The sequence below is a fragment of the Aythya marila genome (genome assembly GCF_965140915.1).
Source record: "Aythya marila genome assembly, chromosome: 1".
NCBI lineage: Eukaryota > Metazoa > Chordata > Aves > Anseriformes > Anatidae > Aythya > Aythya marila.
The window spans coordinates 132,328,193-132,344,880 of NC_139042.1; the positions used below are offsets into that span (position 1 = coordinate 132,328,193).

A 16,688-nucleotide genomic window follows, 5' to 3' on the forward strand; every position below is an offset into this window, starting at 1 on the left:
GCTGTACAAATAGTTATTGTAAGGGTAAGTTACTCTTAATGTTTCTATAATAGTTCTCATCCATCCTAACAATGCTAGGATACCTGTGCTACTCACAAATACCAGAGTGACCTGTACTTCCCTGCTTAGCATTCTGAACACCTTGAAAAGACTTAAAATACCAGACATATGACAGACAACTGGAGAAGTCTAAGGAGTTGATCAGTGCAGCTCTTTCAAAGTGGTACCAAGAAGTTTTACTGTTTCAAATAACGCCAAGACATCTAACTTTACAAGTACATTTAATTTTAAAAAGCATTACAATCTACTTTACATAACAGGTTTACTTCTCAAGAAGCGCTCCAGGACTGGCCGATAAAGGAGCTTTTTTTTTTTTTTTAAAGTCATTGCATAGAACTTCTCTTGTCCCTGAAATGTGAGCAAATACTTAAAGTACTGCACTCCAGATCTAGTAAATTTATTGTCCTTAAAAGCCATCCAAAAAAAGTCAAGGCTCAAATCAACACAATTGTTGACAAAACGTGATGTCATTTGTTAAGCATCCTCTCCTTGATGTTCTGAAACATTCACAAGTTTCAGAAGGCAAATGGACAGGCATGATGAGATCTGAACAGAACTTATACCTTTCCAGTCAAACTAGGCTGCATACCAATATAAAACAGGCACCAGAGAACTAACTGGACACAAGTAAACATCCTACACTTAGGCATGTTTCATATTCAGAAGCCTTAATAAGTTTCAAAAAAGTGTCAGGAGATATTTGCAATGCAAAAAATAACCTGTGAAATATTAAGAAAAAATAAAGATTTTGCGAGATGCTATTACTGGTTTGTACATGTAGCATGGTGAGTCTTAAGTGATTTCTGACCAACTTTTCAAAGGCACCTTATTATTTTAACCTCATACAAATACATACTGGATTTCTGAGTCACCTCAATTTAAAGATTACTGACCTAAGTATATTTGCAGTTTATAATGCAATTTCATATTTGTTTGATCATGACTTTGTTTTACTTACGTCATCCTTGTAGCATGTAAATGAAAAAACACTCGATTAGAAAAATAGTAACAACAGAATTTTGTGATAATTACCATGCTTTTTCACAAACATTGTATTTCCCCACACAGAAGTAACTGTAGTTCCATGCTTCAGGCAAAGAAATACTGCAGTACTGGTATGAGTTTTCTTCCCCAAACCTTCAAATCTGAAGTTATTCAATGTTTAAAAGTGATACTTTCCATTACGTTTAAAACAGAATACTTTGTACTCCATAATTGAGGTTTCCATTCTATTAACTTAATGCCCAGAAATTATTTCAATTAATCCCATGGTTCTGGTCAGAAATTCATTCCAGCCTTTCAATACTCCACTAGTATGATCTTCACTGATACATTTTGATACTTGTTTCTCCTACACTGAGTTAGCAAAACATTCCTCAAAAGCTTTATTTCTTTTGAAAATGGTATTCAGCAGTATAATTAACTGGTGCAAGGTGGAACTTTTTTTTTTTTTTAATATAATGGTATCGGACAAAATAGTTAAAGGCTTCAAAGTTTTCAGAACTGAAATACTTAAACCTATTTCAATAGTATTTGCTGCCTACTTGACCATTAAGTGATAACAAGGAGATTCAAAATTGAAGTGTGACACTATAAAGGGAGAATCACATATACAGATGTCAGAGGTACAGCAACTAAAACATGGGTTACTAATGATTTCAGCTTCCAAAAAAAAAAAAAAAAAGTTTCTCACCCTTTTCTGTTTAAACTGGTATTTGATACAATCACCTCCAAAAGTAGAGGCAGTGAGGACTCCAATGGAATCAAGAAAATAAAAACTGTTAGGGCTTGTAAAAACAACAAAATTCACTGCTGTAAGTCTGAATCTAAGAGTTTCACCAGAAAGGAGTGTGACAAAAAGCAAGGACATAAAAACCAGACATAAGTCTGGGCTTTCATTACTCTGATCTTACCTCAAACTGAGGCCAATTCATTGACATCCCTGGACCTTGATTAGCTCTAAACCACCGCAAGTCTTCAACAGCATCTGCTGTTTTGATGTTCTGTTCCAGTTCACGGTAGATATTTTTGTAACTGCAAAACAAATTTGTCTTCAAATTTAGTACACCATTTAGAAACAGCAAATCCTCTAACCATATTAAATAAAAAAGTTCAAAGTTCACAATAGTATTGAAAAAAATTACAGCAAGACATTTTAAAAGCTCTCTGGGACAGGCTATTAACTGCCTGTAAAAAAAGGAACAGTAACAAACTTGCTAAAAGTTCAGTGAAAAAAAATCCTTATTTACAAGATTTAAGTATTACTACTGTTTTGTAAAGCAATTTAATTAGCTGTCAGTAAGATTTAAGTAGGAATGTTAACATCAAATGCCAATCTTGAAGTTTCTTGAATTTAAAAGCTTGTCTATGCAACAGTAGAAACTGTTTTTGTGCTACATTTACATTCTGTGAAACTCAGTTCTTAATTCAATTAGAATTATGATTCATTATAAAAATTAAAATCTCAAACCTGAAACAGAGTTAAATTCTGGAGAGCGTGGAAGATAGCTTCCTGACGCAGCTGGTTAGTGAGCCTACCAGGGGAGGTGCCCCGCTAGACCTTCTCTTCACAAACAGAGAAGGACTGGTGGAGGACGTGATCGTCGGGAGCTGTCTTGGGCAGAGTGACCACGCAATGGTGGAGTTCACTATTCTTGGCGAGGCCAGGAAGGGGACCAGTAAAACCGCTGTATTGGACTTTCGGAGGGCTGACTTTGAGCTGCTCAGGACACTAGTTGGTGGAGTCCCTTGGGAGGTGGTTCTGAAGGGCAGAGGGGTCCAGGAAGGCTGGGCGCTCTTCAAGAGGGAAGTCTTAATGGCGCAGGAACGGTCTGTCCCCACGTGCCCAAAGACGAGCTGGTGGGGAAGAAGACCAGCCTGGCTCAACAGAGAATTGTGGCTTGATCTTAGGAGGAAAAACAGGGTTTATAAGCTTTGGAAAAGTGGGCAGGCCACTAAGAAGGACTTTAAAGAAGTAGCAAGGCTGTGCAGGGACAAAATTAGGAAGGCCAAAGCTCATCTGGAGCTCAATCTGGCTACTGCCGTTAAAGATAACAAAAAACGTTTCTATAAATACATCAACACAAAAAGGAGGACTAAGGAGAATCTCCATCCTTTACTGGATGCGGGGGGAAACTTAGTTACAAGAGATGAGGAAAAGGCGGAGGTGCTCAATGCCTTCTTTGCCTCAGTCTTTAGCGGCAATACCGGATGTTCTCTGGATACTCAGTACCCTGAGCTGGTGGAAGGGGATGGGGAGCAGGATGTGGCCCTCATTATCCATGAAGAACTGGTTGGTGACCTGCTACGGCACTTAGATGTGCACAAGTCGATGGGGCCGGATGGGATCCACCCAAGGGTACTGAGGGAACTGGCAGAGGAGCTGGCCAAGCCACTATCCATCATTTATCAGCAGTCCTGGCTATCGGGGGAGGTCCCAATTGACTGGCGGCTAGCAAACGTGACGCCCATCTACAAGAAGGGCTGGAGGGCAGACCCGGGAAACTACAGGCCTGTCAGTTTGACCTCAGTGCCAGGAAAGCTCATGGAGCAGATCCTCCTGAGAGTCATCATGCAGCACTTGCAGGGCAAGCAGGCGATCAGGCCCAGTCAGCATGGCTTTATGAAAGGCAGGTCATGCCTGACGAACCTGATCTCCTTCTATGACAGAGTGACGCGCTGGGTGGATGAGGGAAAGGCTGTGGATGTGGTCTACCTTGACTTCAGCAAGGCTTTTGACACCGTCTCCCACAGCATTCTCCTCAAGAAACTGGCTGCTCTTGGCTTGGACTGGCGCACGCTTCGTTGGGTTAGAAACTGGCTGGATAGCCGGGCCCAAAGAGTCGTGGTGAATGGAGCCAAGTCCAGTTGGAGGCCAGTCACTAGTGGCGTCCCCCAGGGCTCGGTGCTGGGGTCAGTCCTCTTTAATATCTTCAACGATGATCTGGATGAGGGCATCGAGTGCACCCTCAGTAAGTTTGCAGATGACACCAAGTTAGGTGCGTGTGTCGATCTGCTTGAGGGTAGGAAAGCTCTGCAGGAGGATCTGGATAGGCTGCACCGATGGGCTGAGGTCAACTTCATGAAGTTTAACAAGGCCAAGTGCCGGGTCCTGCACCTGAGGCGCAATAACCCCAAGCAGAGCTACAGGCTGGGAGAGGAATGGTTGGAGAGCTGCCAGGCAGAGAAGGACCTGGGAGTGATGGTGGATAGTCGGCTGAATATGAGCCAGCAGTGTGCTCAGGTGGCCAAGAAGGCCAACGGCATCCTGGCTTGTATCAGGAACAGTGTGACCAGCAGGGCTAGGGAGGTGATCGTCCCCCTGTACTCAGCTCTGGTGAGGCCGCACCTCGAGTACTGTGTTCAGTTTTGGGCCCCTCGCTACAAGAAGGACATCGAGGTGCTTGAGCGGGTGCAGAGAAGGGCGACAAAGCTGGTGAGGGGCCTGGAGAACAAGTCCTGCGAGGAGCGGCTGAGGGAGCTGGGCTTGTTCAGCCTGGAGAAGAGGAGGCTCAGGGGCGACCTTATCGCTCTCTATAGGTACCTCAAGGGAGGCTGTAGCGAGGTGGGGGTTGGCCTGTTCTCCCACGTGCCTGGTGACAGGACGAGGGGGAATGGGCTTAAGTTGAGCCAGGGGAGTTTTAGGTTAGATGTTAGGAAGAACTTCTTCACTGAAAGGGTTGTGAGGCACTGGAACAGGCTGCCCAGGGAAGTGGTGGAGTCACCATCCCTGGAGGTCTTTAAAAGACGTTTAGATGTAGAGCTTAGGGAAATGGTTTAGTGGGGACTGTTAGCGTTAGGTCAGAGGTTGGACTCGATGACCTTGAGGTCTCTTCCAACCTAGAAAATTCTGTGATTCTGAAATGTGTTTTTAAAATGCATAAGAAAGCGTCTATTTTTTATACCTGCTAATGGCTTTTACTGTTTTAGGTACTCTGATTTTAATTATACTATTTACTTAAAATATCAAACACTAGAAAAAAGAACCTTGCTGCTTTTACCTATCTTTGAGTCTAATTATTATTTGCCACATTGAATTCTAGTAACTTTAAATTATTCATAGAATAGAAGCCACATTACAGATACAATTTTGATCCCAAACCATGTATGTGATATATTTGTTCTACAGGCTGTGATTACATATACAACTCTCCCCTCTCCCCCCCACTTTTTAAAAAAAAAAATAAAATATGGTGCAATATGGAACCCACACAGTATAAAGAGGTCTTAACACAACATCTACAATGCTCAAATGTGACACAAAATTAGCAGTCTATCCTCAAGCTAGAGGGAATTTGTGGAAATCCTTCCAGGTCAAGTCACACAAAATCTAGACTTACAATTCATTAGTGCTACATTATCAAGGAGTCAAAGTATCTCTTAAGATGTATTACCAAACTTGTAAATTTCTATATTTTGACTAACATGTATGCGGTATTTGACTACAGTGGAGTTTCTTTGAATGTATTTAAGCAATGGAGAGGCATGCATTTTGAGAAACTGAATTAATCTGTTTGAATGACTCATCAGTTAACCCAAATCAACAACCAACTGGACATCTACAGTCACAGAAAACAAGACATGACTACTTTCTGGACTGTGCTCTTCAGTTTTATCAGTCTGTCTTAAAGTTAAAACACAAACCTTCTTCTAGGAGTTTATTTTACTCTTTTTATCTCTTTATATGCAAAGAGAGCAAGATAGTGAAATAAACAGTTACGGTTGCTTTGTCTCTAGTTTTATCCTAATAGCTCCTTTCCTTGTTTTCACCTTACTAACTTACCATAAGACACTACACCCAAATCTCCCAAGTACCTTAAAAGGAAAACCACTGCTCCTCCACTTGCTCACCTTCTGCAGTTTTCCCCACCCTGCCTTTTTAAGTTAACCACTTCTTATTTATTTCTGATCTGTTGTTTGTTTCAATGCAATTAAACTGAATTCAAATGGATGACAATCCTATCTTTCTCTCAGAGAAAAAGAAACTGCTTTCAACAGTAAGAACTTTGAAGCAAACCAAAATGATGATAATGCCGAAATAAGTGATCTTGCTCTTACCTATTGCTAGCTATATATATTCTTGCCCCATCACCCCTTTTTTTGTGCCAGCACTAAGATTTGTGGGGCTGAACTTAGTTTGTTCTCCAATACACATTGAAGACATAACACAACAAAACTCTCCTTTCCCAGTCCTTGATCCATTTTCTTTAAGCTCTGAATATTTTCAAATTGGTACACATTTGATTATGAAAATACATCAAGGATGAAGACTTACTAGTTCATTTAATAAAGTTCAATAAGACTAGCAAATGCTAGGGATAGATGCAAGTCTGATCGTGGACAAAACAAAGAAGGTCCTCTTACACTATAAGCAAATTGAAGCAAGAAAAGTAGAAACAATTCAGGTTTTAAACTTATCTACTTGATGTATTGAATATTTTTTTGCTCGTTAGTGTTAATTTTAAGGTCTTACACAGTTTTACCTTGCAACATTAGACAAGTCAAGATGTTTTTGAACTTCCAGTAACACTTCTCGAAAGAAACGTAAGCGTTTTTCCTCAAACTGCTGACACTGTTCAAATACCTGCTCCATGTTTTCCATATACTGAGGTGTCACACTATCTAATTCTTTAAGTGATTTTTCATACTTTTCTTTTGTCTGGGGAGGGAGGAAAAAAAGGGAAAAAAATAATTAGCAATATTTTATTACCATCCTCCAAGACTCAATATAGTAATGGACAAGGCTTAGACTAGAAGATCCCAAACTGCATTCTCTTTTTATAACTTCAATCTGTGTTAGATCCCAATGAGAGTTATCTAACAAAATTACAAAATTATTGAAGTTATCTAAAAAAAAAAAATACAAAACTATTATAATACAGTTCTAGGCCTCCTCTCCAGCTTTTCAAAAGAAACCATGACAAATGTTAATGTAACACTAACGATAAAAAACAAAGGAGGTACAAAGTATAACAGAGTAAACAATTTTTCAAGTTACAGGTCTTATTTAAAGATCTCCAAATAAATTCAGAATGTTAGCATTTCCCCTTCAGCAATCCACATAGTACGCTGAGAGGTATGAAGAGAATACTGTTGCATAAATTCCTGTGAACATAAAATCACATACCCAGTGAGCTCTATTAAACTGAACCTCAAACTTTAGACTAATTTACAGCAATAGACCAGAAACATGAATTAAAAGATCCCACCCAACATAACATCAGCCTCCCAGATCACAGAGCAGCATCTCAAAGGGAAAAGTTTTTTCAAAAAAGTTAAGAGTCACATAGGACAAAGCTCTAGGCAGAAGCCTGCTAGAGAGATAAACCAAACTGGGCAATGGAAAAGCATTTCCTCAAGTGTATTTACTTTTATTTAAATACATTATATCAGCTTACTTTCTTAAAAAAAAAAATAAAAATCCTACAATCAAGACCAACAACAATTTTAATCAAGCTTTAAGCATCTATCTTCACAGCCTCTCAAATGAAATAACTCAATCCTCACTAGTAAATAAGTAGAATAACACAGTGAAAATCCAGAAGTTATACTTCCTTCCCTACTCAAAGTACTTATGTGAAAAAGAGGTAATGTATTATCCATTCTTTACAGAAGAACTAATCAATGACACACAGGAGAAAACTGTTAAATATTGGTATAGGATCATAACTGAAAGTGTGCTGCACTGTGGTTTGTATCACATTCAGGAGAAAAAAGCTTAGATATGCACAAGCTATAGATTAAATATACCTTTAGTACATCTTGTTTGCTTCTCTCCACTTTGTCTTGTAATTTCTTAAGTTGTTCAGGATTTAGTGCTGGATCAGCTTTGCTATTTGTCTCTCTGGATATAGCCAGTTTCTCCTCTTTACAGGCTGCATGGTATGCTTTCTTTGCGGCTTCCACCTAAAAAGAAGACTTCAATCTCTGCATCTGGAACACTTTATAAAACAATAATCATGTTGCAATGAAGAAAGTGGGAGGTTTTGTTTCAGGGTATTTTTTCATTTTCAGGCAACTTTTTATTTAGGCCAAGGAATGAACACTACACAAGAATCGATAGAAGGAAACTGTAGTACTTAGCAATAAACATTCTTTCACCATACAAGAAATGTCAGTCATACAAGCTTAGAGAAGTAAAGAAATACTCAAGGAAAGGTTTACAAAAAGTTCTAAATAGAACTTTTTTCCTCATGCCCATGTACTCCTTTGCTCCCCTTCTTCTACAAACCTGTTATTTAAGAATAATGTTGTTGCATGAGAAGGAGAAAACACACATTTTTCCTTTGCTCATTTCTTCAAGCAATTTGCAACTTCAACGCATATGATCAGATTTAATTAAAATTATAACTTAAATTCCACTTTTTCCAGATTTTCACTGAAGTCACCAAGATTAATAGAGACCAAGAGAAAATATTTATTTTCAGAAGAGGACAGAAGACAGGAGATCTTTTTGAGAAAGGAGGGTCCAGCAGAGAGAACAGGGAGCTTACTCCCTTATAAAGATTTGAGACATTAATATATTATAACACAGGATATCTAATACATAATCTACTGCTGTACCTCTTTCAGCTTTTTTGCCCAGGGTTTCTGAGCTTTCCTAAATCCATCTTCTGCTTCTTTGGTTTCCTTAAATCCTCCCATCATTTGCTTATGAAAGGCTTCCTTCTGCCAGTTCTTGACTTTTTCAAAGTCTTCATTCATCAGTGAACCTTTTACTTCTAGATGTAGTTCACTCACTTTTTCAGCTTCTGACATAAAAGCACACCAAGCCCTTTCTACTGTTCCATACTGTGGGCCTAAACACAACAGAAAGTGTCATTCTCAGTAACCATCACCCACATGGAACTTATATTCCCAACAAACTACCTGGAGCTATTGACTTATATTCACTTCAAAACAATAATTCCTAGATATTGATGTAAATCTAGAAAAGGGAATAGTTCAGACAAAATTATATTAGAATATTACAAGTTTTTACTTCAGAATAAATAATATTCATTTAGCCTGCCCTGCACCTCCCTGTACCATGATTCTCAGTATTACACCTATTAACTCCTCTTTGAACTGTCTTCAATTTCTCAACATACTTTTTGAACCATGGATAACCAGGAAAATACAAACTAATTCAGAATAATTCAAATGGTACCAGATTAGCCTTCCATTAAAACAATACTTCTCTTCTATTACTTTCTCCCAACAACAACTTATTTTGCAGACATCTTTTCAGAGTTCTCTACCGTTATTTACCTAGAAATAGCTACTACGTTAAAAACAAATCTATTCAGATATCTCAACACTGGAAGCAAGATTCATCTGTTTCGATAAGAAATAAGCAAACTAGAAAAGGAGCAGGGTTTTTGTCTTTTTGTTGTTGTTGTTTTGTTTTTAATCCAGAAAAGCTTACTCTTGGAAATATTCATTTGTTATGCTACCGAGCCTTTTGAAAAGGCTCCATTAGAGGCTACATATTTCTACTTTGCACTTACCAAAAACATTCAGAAACTTTTTATTAAAGATTCCAGAATTCAAAATTAGAATCTATTACCTTTTTCCACAAGCTGTTTCCATCTTTTTGCCCATTCTGTAAGTTGCTGAGCATAGCCCTTCTCTATTCGTGCCCGTTCATGAATACAATTCATGAGATCATTGCAAAGTCTGTGACCATCATCAATTCGTTTTACTGTGCGCTTGTAATTTCCAACCTATAAGGAGACAAACATTTAGCAATTCCTGCTTGAAACATCTGAAAGTAAGCTAAATCTCTGATTAACACACATACTGTTACCTACAAGTAAAATAATTTAACAGGAATTCATCAATTACAGCATACAGTACTTTCAATTAATCTTAAAACCTAACTGCTTTGGATAAGATACTGAAGACAAGTTGAAAAATAATCTGCCCAGAAGATGCTGGAAGCCGCTTGCAAGAACACCAGAAAAGCCACATGTTCTCCGGAAAAAAAATAAAAAAATAAAAAAATATATATATACACTAAAAATGAAAGCTAGCTATTCAGTGGACAGTTTAGTCAGCAATACAACAATGGCATTACAAAAGAAGCTACATGTTATTAGTCCTGCAATGTAATTATGGGTAGTTGTTACAACAGTCATTAAGCAACTGTTTTGCATTATTATTGCTTGGCAGTGTTTTAGATAATCAAGATACTTAAATACATTATTTCCCTCTTCTGTGCTTATTGCAGAGTATCTAATAACTTAATTCTATATTCTGCTCAATTAATTTTAAAAGATTAATAGAACTGTAGAGACGTGCAAAGGAGTATCATAAAATCTTCACCAAACATTAGAGGTTTTGTTTTCCAATGATGTAGTACTGAAAAACACACCCAGTGTGTTTTATATATGCATATACACATTATGCTGCATATACAGGAGAGGTCAGATGTGCCCTGCATTACAGCTGTGCTTCAGTACCAACGAGCTAGGTAGTGTTATAAATGAAGTCTCAACTCTGAATTTAGTAACATAAAAGAATATTTATAAAAGGCAAGTAAACAGCGCTGGGTGCGCAGGGAGTCTATGCTCTACCAACACGCACACGCAACCGTCGAACTTTCCAAATATATATAGGACATTGCTGTTACATATTTACAAGAAACCCGAGTACGCCTATACATATGGATATCCTATCCCCGCTTCATATTATAATTCTCTTTGTGGTGGTCGGTGTGGGTGAAAGGCTCACGGTTTCCCCATCACCATTAGCAACCTTTTGTTCCAGACTGCAGGAGCGGCTTCGACTGTCTCCCTCTTCTTCTGCACGTGCTCTGCCCACCACAAGGTTCCCGAAAGCAACAAAACGTGATTGCTTTTCCCGCGTTTCGTTAGCACTTGAAACCACACTAAACAATAAATGTTAACAGTTCTAACCAGCAAACCGCCCCCGCAACTTCCGTTGAGGGGAAAACAAGCAATCCCAGATGGCAGGGCGTCGCCTCAATCACCCTTATTTCCTCTAAACTCTTTACATTCCTGATGACCCCATCGTTAAAGAGTTTGATGTTATCACCAACCACGAGGCTTTCCGACCCCCATTGCCACATTCCCAAATCTCCCCCTTCTTTATTAATATCAACCATTTTTCTGACACGAATTACTACTCCATATATAACAGTAGCAAGTAGTTCTAAATTCCACAGTAGGCTTCTATGTGGGCTCAATGCTGATAGCAGTGACTTGAAGTTCCCAGACCTATTTGAAATAGGTCAAATATAATATAATATAATATAATGAAACCTCTTGTTTCATTAACAAGAAACTTTTTGAGAGAGAAAGCACATAGGTGTTCATTGTACAAGCAACAAAGACAGATGGATATGGAGGAAAATGTACAATATATAATGAACATTCGTTATATAAATGAACGCCCTTTCATTCGTGTGTATACCAACAAGATAACCTCAGTCTAGGTTATGGGAAAAAAAGCCCGACACTGAGGACAAAGTAATATTTCCACTGATTTCAAGGTCATTCAGGTTGGCTTTTGTAAACATTAAACAAGACATAAAAACCTCAGGTAACAATTTGCACAGACTATTAAATATTACAGTCAATTTCTTATCAGCCCTAACCACGGGACTGAAAAAATAGATTAGCAGTAAGGCAGTAGGTCAACCATTCAAATACTTAAAGCATATTCGTCATTTTCAGATTCAAATCACATCCTATTCGCATCTTAAATATAGGAACCCATCCAACTTTCAGGTTCACATTTATGAATAATTTTGCCAGCAGATGTACGTGCAAGCCATCCACTTCAGAAAAGCTCCTTGAAGTACACAGGAAAAAAATCTAATATTCTTAAAAGAAGAAAAACTATATTAAATGCTGGAAAAATAAGTGGGGCTTTATCAGCGACTATGCCAATAAATGCAGACATAATTCAGGCTGCAAATATATTGTCAAGATTCCTTGTCAGAGATGCAAAAAACAAAAACAAAAAACAAAAAACCAAAAAAAAAAAAAAAAAAAAAAAGAATCCCAAAGCAATCAACCACAGGACAATGATTCCTTTAGACACTGGCCTCAAAGCATTCATTCTGGCATTTTTTGGACTACAACCATTTCAATAGATCAAATAAACTTTGGTAGCATCTAATTAGTGTTAGTTAGCAGTCATTGATTTGTCTTAATCTTGTCAAAAAGTACCCTCTCCTTTTGGAGGTGGGAGAGGGGGAAGACTTAAATTGTAATACAATTGAAGACAAGAAGCTACCAGCATCACAAAGAAGCTGGTATCAAAATCATCAGACACACAATGTCCAAACACATTTAATCTATTAACAAGAATATATGAAAAGTAACATCTTAATTTCAGGGGAAACAGCAACTGAGAGATAAGTAGTTTCAGACTGATACCATACACTAACAAATATCGTATACACATGTAATCAAAGCATCTAGAAACTTAACTACCTCAAATACTATTTTCTATAGTGTTTGTAGTAGAAGGGACAAATCATTCATCTGCTTAAAATGACTCCAGATGTAGGTTCACACCCAAGTGGACTTAAAACAGGTTACACTAATTTGGCAGAACTATTGAAAGCCTTATAGTAGCATTAGTTTGTGTCTCGTTACATGCCCAGGGATTTATGTCTCTAGCAGGAACATTTCCTTTCATAAATTTTCACTTCTAAATTAGCATTTTAAATGCTGCTGCTGCTGGCTGCTCCATGGTATTTTTAATGTTTTCATTTTGAGTTGTATGAGCAAATTCTAACCACATGGTAATACACAACAGTTGCCAAATTTCAGGCAGTATGCAGAGAAATAAATTCAGTTTACCTATCACAGTCCACTCACTACTCAGTCTTTTGTCATGAGATATTTCACCCACACCAACCCTTCACCTGAGGAGAACTGAAGGAACTAGCACCACAGTTTCAAACAAAGCCTACAATACTAGAGAATAACAATCTTGTACCTCAAAGAAGGCCTTCTATATTAATATTTTCAAATCAAACCCCAAATGTTCAAACTACTACTACATAAATCACGTTAAGGCATCCTATTCAAATTCCATGCCCCATGAGGATAGCTAGTTTTGGAAATAACATTTTTCTGTAAATTTTCTTATGCCACAGAATTTAAGTTATATACTTGGCATTTCACATTTTTAAAACCTAGTGATTTACTAATATTTAAAACATATGAAGCATCAGCTAATCTCCCTAGTTTATCATCTCCCTTTTTAGAGAAATATTTACAAGGCAAAACTTGCTTCTCAGACCCTGATAGGAAATACATGCAAGGAGCAGAATGGTCACAAGTATGTCCATATCACATATGGATATGTTTAAAACTTCACTTTAACCTGCTCCCAGTGAAGCTCCCCACTTCACCTCTGCCTAAATAAGCATAACTGCAGATAAGCATGTACATTTCACTTTTCCAATCATTTTTTGCATCTCTTAACTGACAATCCTGAATGACTTCTGGCTTTCAGCTGCTCTTAAGTCCCCCAGTGATCCCTTCTTTCTTTTCTTTATTGTCTGCAGCACAGGTCAGAAAGGACTGACCTAAAGACTCCGGGATACAAGTCACCCTACAGATGGAGCCCACAGGACAGGGTGGCAGCAAGGAACTGTTAGTGAGAGCTCCAGGACGCACCTCCAAGCAGGACCTGTTGAAAAGCAGGCACTTCTTGGGAAGACACAGTTTGATGAAGTGCGATAACCACGTTGGGCAAGATTGGGCAAAACCTGCATTTGAGTGTTCTCAGTACAGTTTTGTAAAGGAAGTTATGCTGGACTTTTATCTCACTCAAGAAATTTAGGATATCACATTAATAGCATTTAAACATGATCAGATGGAAGGACCAAGATGTAAACAACTTATGAGCAACCAAACAGAATCAACATCAAAATAGCACAGTGCTTTAAGACTAAAGTCACCAACAGCCATCTCCCTTCCCTTTGTGAACATGTGCCTATTCTGAGTGCTGATTCCCTCCTTAGCCCACTAAACTCCCCCCTGCCAGAGCTGAAATTTGGTACTATTTTCATATAGCAATACTTTCAATATAAAGTATTCCATAGAATACTTTAACATTTAAAGGTAATACTAACTGAAGTGATTTAAAATAGATTCACAAACATTTCTATGCAAAACATGTTATAAACCTCATAGAATTATTTAAAAGATTTTCTATACCTGCAAATTGTTTTAATTTGTACAATGAAACCACTGCTTGAAAGTTGCACTGTCCATAGATTAAATTGCAATGCCAAAACTTTGAGAGAAGTGGAATGTGCAGTCTGCCATAGAGACTAGGGAGTCAAGTAAAGGGAAAAGGATTTCAGTTTTTGTGCATGCCAAGGAACCACTACGTTAACTGAAGAGAACTTAAAACAAGTAAAACCAGACAAACACACTAAACACAACCTGAATTTTGGAAAAGACATGCCTTAACACAGTATTTTATTCAAGACTCCCTTCTCTTCAATTTCTGAGGTAGACTGAAAACATTGTGCAAGGCTTCCCCGCTGCCCATAGTCAGAAGAAGTATTTGAACCAAAACAAAAACGACAATTATTATTTTTAGTAGCTGGCCAGAAAAAAAAAAAAACAACCCTGCATTTCCTTGTTTCAGTCAGATCTGCATTTACATAATGCTTTGCAATTTTCAGATTTCTGCATTAGCACTGTTCAGTACATGAACATAGGATGTCACCAGCTACAACAACATTCTTATCTCTCCGAGTCTGGGGGATTGTTTCCTGTTAAACAGATGGCATACAATGAAGACATGACCTTGTCCTCATCCTACAAATGAAACATTCATTTCAGGATAGTAAACTGTAAGACTACAAGATTATTATTATTATTTTTTATTTTTTTTTTTTACAGTTTCAAGAGCAGTGACATCTTTTACTACAAGATATTTAAGAACTGCTTTCATTTTTAGCATCAACACGTGTTCAGTTGCTGTTCACCATTTGTTACTAGAACCACATCAAGTGGAAATAATCCCCCCAAAAGTATTCTTCTTCAAAATATTGCTCTGATGGCCAATTTCTTGATTGAACTGGTGAATTTTGTGAAAACTGTGATTCTCAGTTTTAACTGTGAAACCATCCCCCTGCCTCTTTCATAAATTCAGTTTGCTACCAGTTTCCCCTTTTCCACTACAAATAATACTCCAAGCTTTGCTACTAATAAAATTCAGGTGATTCTAGTTTTTGCCCCACCTCTCCTCTTACAGAGTTGCAAACACCTTCAGATCTGCTTCAGTAGAAAAAATTCCTTCTCACTGTGATATTTCCTCTCAGATATGATCACAGCACTCAAAGTCATCTCAAATCTTTTCTCAAAGCTATGATTTAGAGAATCTGCCACAGCCAGAGAAAGAACACACAGCGATCAGACATTCAGCATCATACGGCTAGCAGTGCAGTCGCCTTTCCTTTGTGACCACCCAGGTACTAATGTAGCCAACCACTGGTACTGATATGATAAATGGGGGAATATTTAAGAGCTTACAGCCACAGTACTGTACTTTTTTTTTTTTTTTTTTTTTTTAATACACAATTTCACAGCAGTCATGACTCTCCCTCTGTGTTAAATTATTTAGGCACTTTTACCACAACTAACAGACTTTGTGGTAGTTTATGTGGTGTTTTTATTTTTAAAGCATATTCATAGACCAGGATAAAATTGCACGAAGAGTTAAACATACTAAGTAGGTTTTTCTGGTACACTGAATGAAAAATAAGGGTATTTTAATTTGTCAGCAACACAAAGTGACAAACATTCAGCTACTGCTAAATTCCAGTCAATTAATTTCAGCATATTATAGTTGCTATAACCACTACTATACGAGTTTCAAATGCCTGAATTAAGATTTGATGTTTCTTCCAGACTTGCCTAGCTTATCCATAACTAGTCAGCCTTTATAAACTGGAACCATTTGAAAGAAAATAAATTTGCTTATCTCTGAAGTCACCATAGCATATAAGTTGTTTTTGTGTTTGTTTTGGGTTTGGTTGGTGTTGATGGTTGGTTTTACTAGCAAAAATTCAGAGGCAAGAAATGCACAATAATGAGCTTTGAAGGCTTCATCAAACCCACACCTACCGATAATCAGTATGGGGACACACTATTTCCAACGTTCCTGTCAACCACTAGTATAAATCAGGAAGTTTTCAAACACTTCAACCACTATTAATTTTTATAATACTCAATGCCATAGCATATATTCTCCCTCAAAATGAACATGCAAAACAGAGATTAAAGGCACATTTTGAAACCCTGTACAAGATTGTCATGTGCACTTTGAATCTCTGTGTGGATTCAAATTGGTTTTTGCACATAAACAGAATCATCTTGGTGCATAATTAGCACATACATAGAGCTTATATAGATACTCAAGCTATCTTTGTGTATGTAAGTTTTGAAAGTTTACCAGTGTAAATTCATCACTGGATGCAAGAAAAAAAAATCTGAGGAAGCTCTTAAGCCCTTTAAGATCTTAAAGGCTACTGACTTTAGATATCTGTGAGCTTAAGAGCTCACATATCAGTAAGCAAATACCTGGCAATATAAATGGAAAACATTGTTACTCAATGCTAGAAGGAAAAAAAAATGCATAAAGAAGAT

General features: G+C 37.7%; 1 protein-coding gene across 3 annotated transcripts in view; it reads right to left on the bottom strand.

Moving 5' to 3' along the window:
- Positions 1-16,688, bottom strand: part of PACSIN2 (protein kinase C and casein kinase substrate in neurons 2) — a 41,402-nt gene that overhangs the window by 10,589 nt on the left and 14,125 nt on the right. For all 3 annotated transcript variants that reach the window (XM_082768257.1, XM_082768256.1, XM_082768255.1), the window contains exons 2-6: positions 9,608-9,764; positions 8,623-8,858; positions 7,810-7,965; positions 6,543-6,718; positions 1,974-2,094 (exon numbers count right to left, since the gene is read on the bottom strand). In XM_082768257.1, coding sequence (XP_082624383.1) covers positions 1,974-2,094; positions 6,543-6,718; positions 7,810-7,965; positions 8,623-8,858; positions 9,608-9,764 — 846 coding nt within the window. The remainder of the gene's footprint in view (positions 1-1,973; positions 2,095-6,542; positions 6,719-7,809; positions 7,966-8,622; positions 8,859-9,607; positions 9,765-16,688) is intronic.